Source organism: Chrysemys picta, unplaced genomic scaffold, assembly GCF_011386835.1.
Source record: "Chrysemys picta bellii isolate R12L10 unplaced genomic scaffold, ASM1138683v2 scaf4428, whole genome shotgun sequence".
Classification (NCBI taxonomy): Eukaryota; Metazoa; Chordata; order Testudines; family Emydidae; genus Chrysemys; species Chrysemys picta.
The window spans coordinates 1-3118 of NW_027057128.1; the positions used below are offsets into that span (position 1 = coordinate 1).

The window sequence follows — 3118 nt, forward strand, 5'->3', positions numbered from 1 at the left end:
CCTATGTCACTCTAGGGTGTGAAAAATCCCAACCCAAGGGATATAGTTATATGGATCTAACCCCCCATGTAGACAAAGCTAGGTTGGTGAGAGAGCTTCGCCTGTCAACATAGCTAGTGCCTCTCAGGGAGATGGAATAACTACGCCGATGGGAGAGCTCTCTGCTGTCGGTGTAGAGCGTCTTCATTCAAGTGCTACAGCAGTGTTTTAAGTGTAGACTTGTCCTTAGGCTCCGAAGCCCATATTTTGGCATCTAAGGGTGGGTATTGTAAAAGCACTGAAATGATTTAGGAGCACAAGTCTGATTGAACTTGGCCTGTAAATCCTGGTGAAGGAGAATGGCCGGGTCAAAGCATTCAGCTGCTGTGACTGGGGGCAGTTCGCTCTGTGGGAGGGTGGTGGTGGTTGCAGATAGAAGACAGGCTACTGGCCGGGCAGTTTTATGTCTGAGTTTGTGTTGCTCTCACATTAAGGGTGTTACTAAGATGCTGACTTGTCTTTTTCAGTCTCAGAGAAACAAGCCCAAAACAATCACTCTAATAATTTAGCGGGAGAAAGTAAAGAGCTGGCAACACAGAAATACAAAATCTGATTGACATTGAAAAGAGCAATTGCAATTAAGAAAATATCATGATTTAATTTTTGGAAAAATATTGATTTGTATCAACTTTTCTGGGGGCTCCCCTCACCTCTAGAATGACTCGTCCCCAGCCCTAGGGCTGCTCCGGAAGGTCCGGCCCTGCGAGGGGGAGTTACCTGATGTTTATGGCGATGTTAAAGGTCCTTTGAGCCCTGGCGCTGTCACATGTCTTGGGGACTGTGTGCACCTCCAGCGCAAATGGCGCCTCGCCCGGCTTGGGGAGCACGTTGTACCTCAGGCTGGTCTGAAAGAGAATAAACATTTATCTGTGTATCTCCATCTGTCCATCTCCTCTATCTCCTTCCTTCTGCTCAGTTTCATTCTTTCCTTTATCTCTTCTCTCTCTCTCCCACTTCCCCAACTCTCTCTGTCAACTCTCTCTCCTCCTCACACCTCTTTCCTATTTTCTCCTCCTCTCCCCCATCTCTTCCTCTCTTTTCCTTCCCTCCCTCCCCAATCCACCCCATCTTGCCATCTCCAATGGGAATGAGATGGGCTCCCCTCAGCAGCAGCCTCTCCCTCTCCACTTGCCCCAGGGCCCCATACCTGCACGTAGACACATCCTTCTCCTGTCACCCCCATGCTGTAGTCCCCTGGCACCTCTGGCAGTGCCACACGCTGGAGCAGCAGACGGTTCTTGTGATCCACCTGGAACTGGGACTGGAAGTTCCCTGTGGATTGCAGGGTCACTGTGGATGCTCCTCCGCTCTTGGCATAGGTGGAGACTCCATATCGGGACAGTGCCTGGAGCGCCACCACTGTGTCCTGCCAGACAAGAGATGGGCCCAGGTGCCCAAGGGGATGAATGAGCCATTTCTATGGGCCTGGAGCCCCCACTCCACCGGCTCTTCCTACACTGCAGTGCCCTGATTTTCCCATTTCCACTCCTCACTCCCACAAGCCATTCACTCTATTCCCTTGGGCCCAGATCCTCAAAGGTATTTAAGCACCTTTCTCCCACTGAAAGCAGCCAAGTGTCTAAGTACCTTAGGGAACCTAGGCCTTGGGATCTCTGACACTCCACCACAGGCATCTGAGGGAAGATGCCACCACCCTTGCCCCGAAGGGACAGTTCAGGACCAGGTGAAATAGGAGCTGCCTGTAGCTCATAGAGGACCCTGGTGAGGCAGCCAGAAGGCTCAGTAATGGAGTATGAGAAAGTCTTTCAGCCCTTTGGGTATCAAGCCAACCAGGGAAATGGTGGAACATGGGGCCAATGATTGGTCCTGTCTAGAGAGGTCACTCCCTGAGGTCCCAGCCTCCAAGCACCAGCATGGCCTACGCCTGCTCAAAGGGGTAGGTGGCACCTCCTGTTTTGTTGTCACTCAGGATGATGCTCCCCTCCTCCCTTTCGGGTATGTCCGGCAGTGACTGGCTGCTGCTGCTTCTCTGGGAAGGCCTCTGCTCCTGAGCTGAATTGGCCTGGCTGGATGGGGTCAGTGCTGGGGGGAGCTGGGGATGGCACTGCACTACCTTGTGAGTGCTCAGGGTGACTCTTCTGTCCTCCATACACAGGAGCATCACTTGTCCAGTCTCCTGCCTCATTAGCCCCCCTGGGCCTGTGGGTATCTGATGTAGCCATGCTCCATGCTGTGACTATCCTATGATCTAAACTAAACTATACAGCCAGGAGACTGCCACCCCTTCCCTCTCCCCAGGTCAGCCTTCCCCTCCCCCTGGATTACTTGTCTGTCTCTTGCCCTCTCCTGTCTGCCTCCCACTCCTGCCCTGCGTGTCTGAGGCTGGGGATGGGAACAGCTCACCTGGGTGGAGGAGAAGCCCCCATTGGGATTCTGCTGCTTGCTGATCCACTTTGCAATTTGAGCTGCTAATGACAGGTCATCTTGGGATGGTGCCGGCTGAGTGGTGAGGTAAGTGAGGAGCACATAGGACGTCATCTCCACCTCGGCGGAAGGAGCACGGGGGTGATAGAAGGGGAGATCGGCTTTCGGCTCCTTCCCAGGCCTCTGCCAGTGAATGGAGCCATCTGCAGCGGGAGAAGGGAGAGGGAGGGCAGGAGAGAAGGAAATACAGATGCTTAGTACATGACATTTCTAAGGGGGTTATTGACCTTCTGCTGTTGTGGGTGGGAGAACAGAGCCCCCTGTGCTCGTTTGGCATGTTGACATGAGACGTGAAAGGATTAAATAGTCCCTCACTTGCTGGTCGAGTGGATTTATACAAACCTTGTGGTACGAACACTCAGTGACTAATCAGGCTGCCACCTCTGTGCCTACATCCCCTTTATCTTATGAAGGCACATCCCAGGAATGGACAGTAGCAGCCTTTATTGGGCTCTAAAAAAGTGTGAGGTCGCTAAGTGGCCCCAGGCGCTCAAGGCCGAAGGGTTACAGCAGTGACGGTTACACCCCACTCCAGTGGGGTGAAGAGCCCATAAGTCCTTTTCTTACCAGCACAGTCCCAGTTCTTCCTGGGATTTCCCGGGACACCAGGACCTTATTTTGGGCCCCCGGGAAT

The 3118-nt window shown here is 53.0% G+C and overlaps 1 protein-coding gene across 1 annotated transcript; it reads right to left on the reverse strand.

Moving 5' to 3' along the window:
- Positions 1 to 735: 735 nt before the first annotated feature.
- Positions 736 to 2654, reverse strand: LOC135980563 (alpha-2-macroglobulin-like). Its single transcript, XM_065580508.1, has 3 exons — positions 2404 to 2654; positions 1187 to 1405; positions 736 to 884 (listed from the first exon to the last, which is right to left on the reverse strand). Exons 1-3 carry the CDS (start codon positions 2536 to 2538, stop codon positions 753 to 755), a joined length of 486 nt encoding a protein of 161 aa, XP_065436580.1. The 5' UTR covers positions 2539 to 2654; the 3' UTR covers positions 736 to 752.
- Between the last annotated feature and the right edge of the window lie 464 nt (positions 2655 to 3118).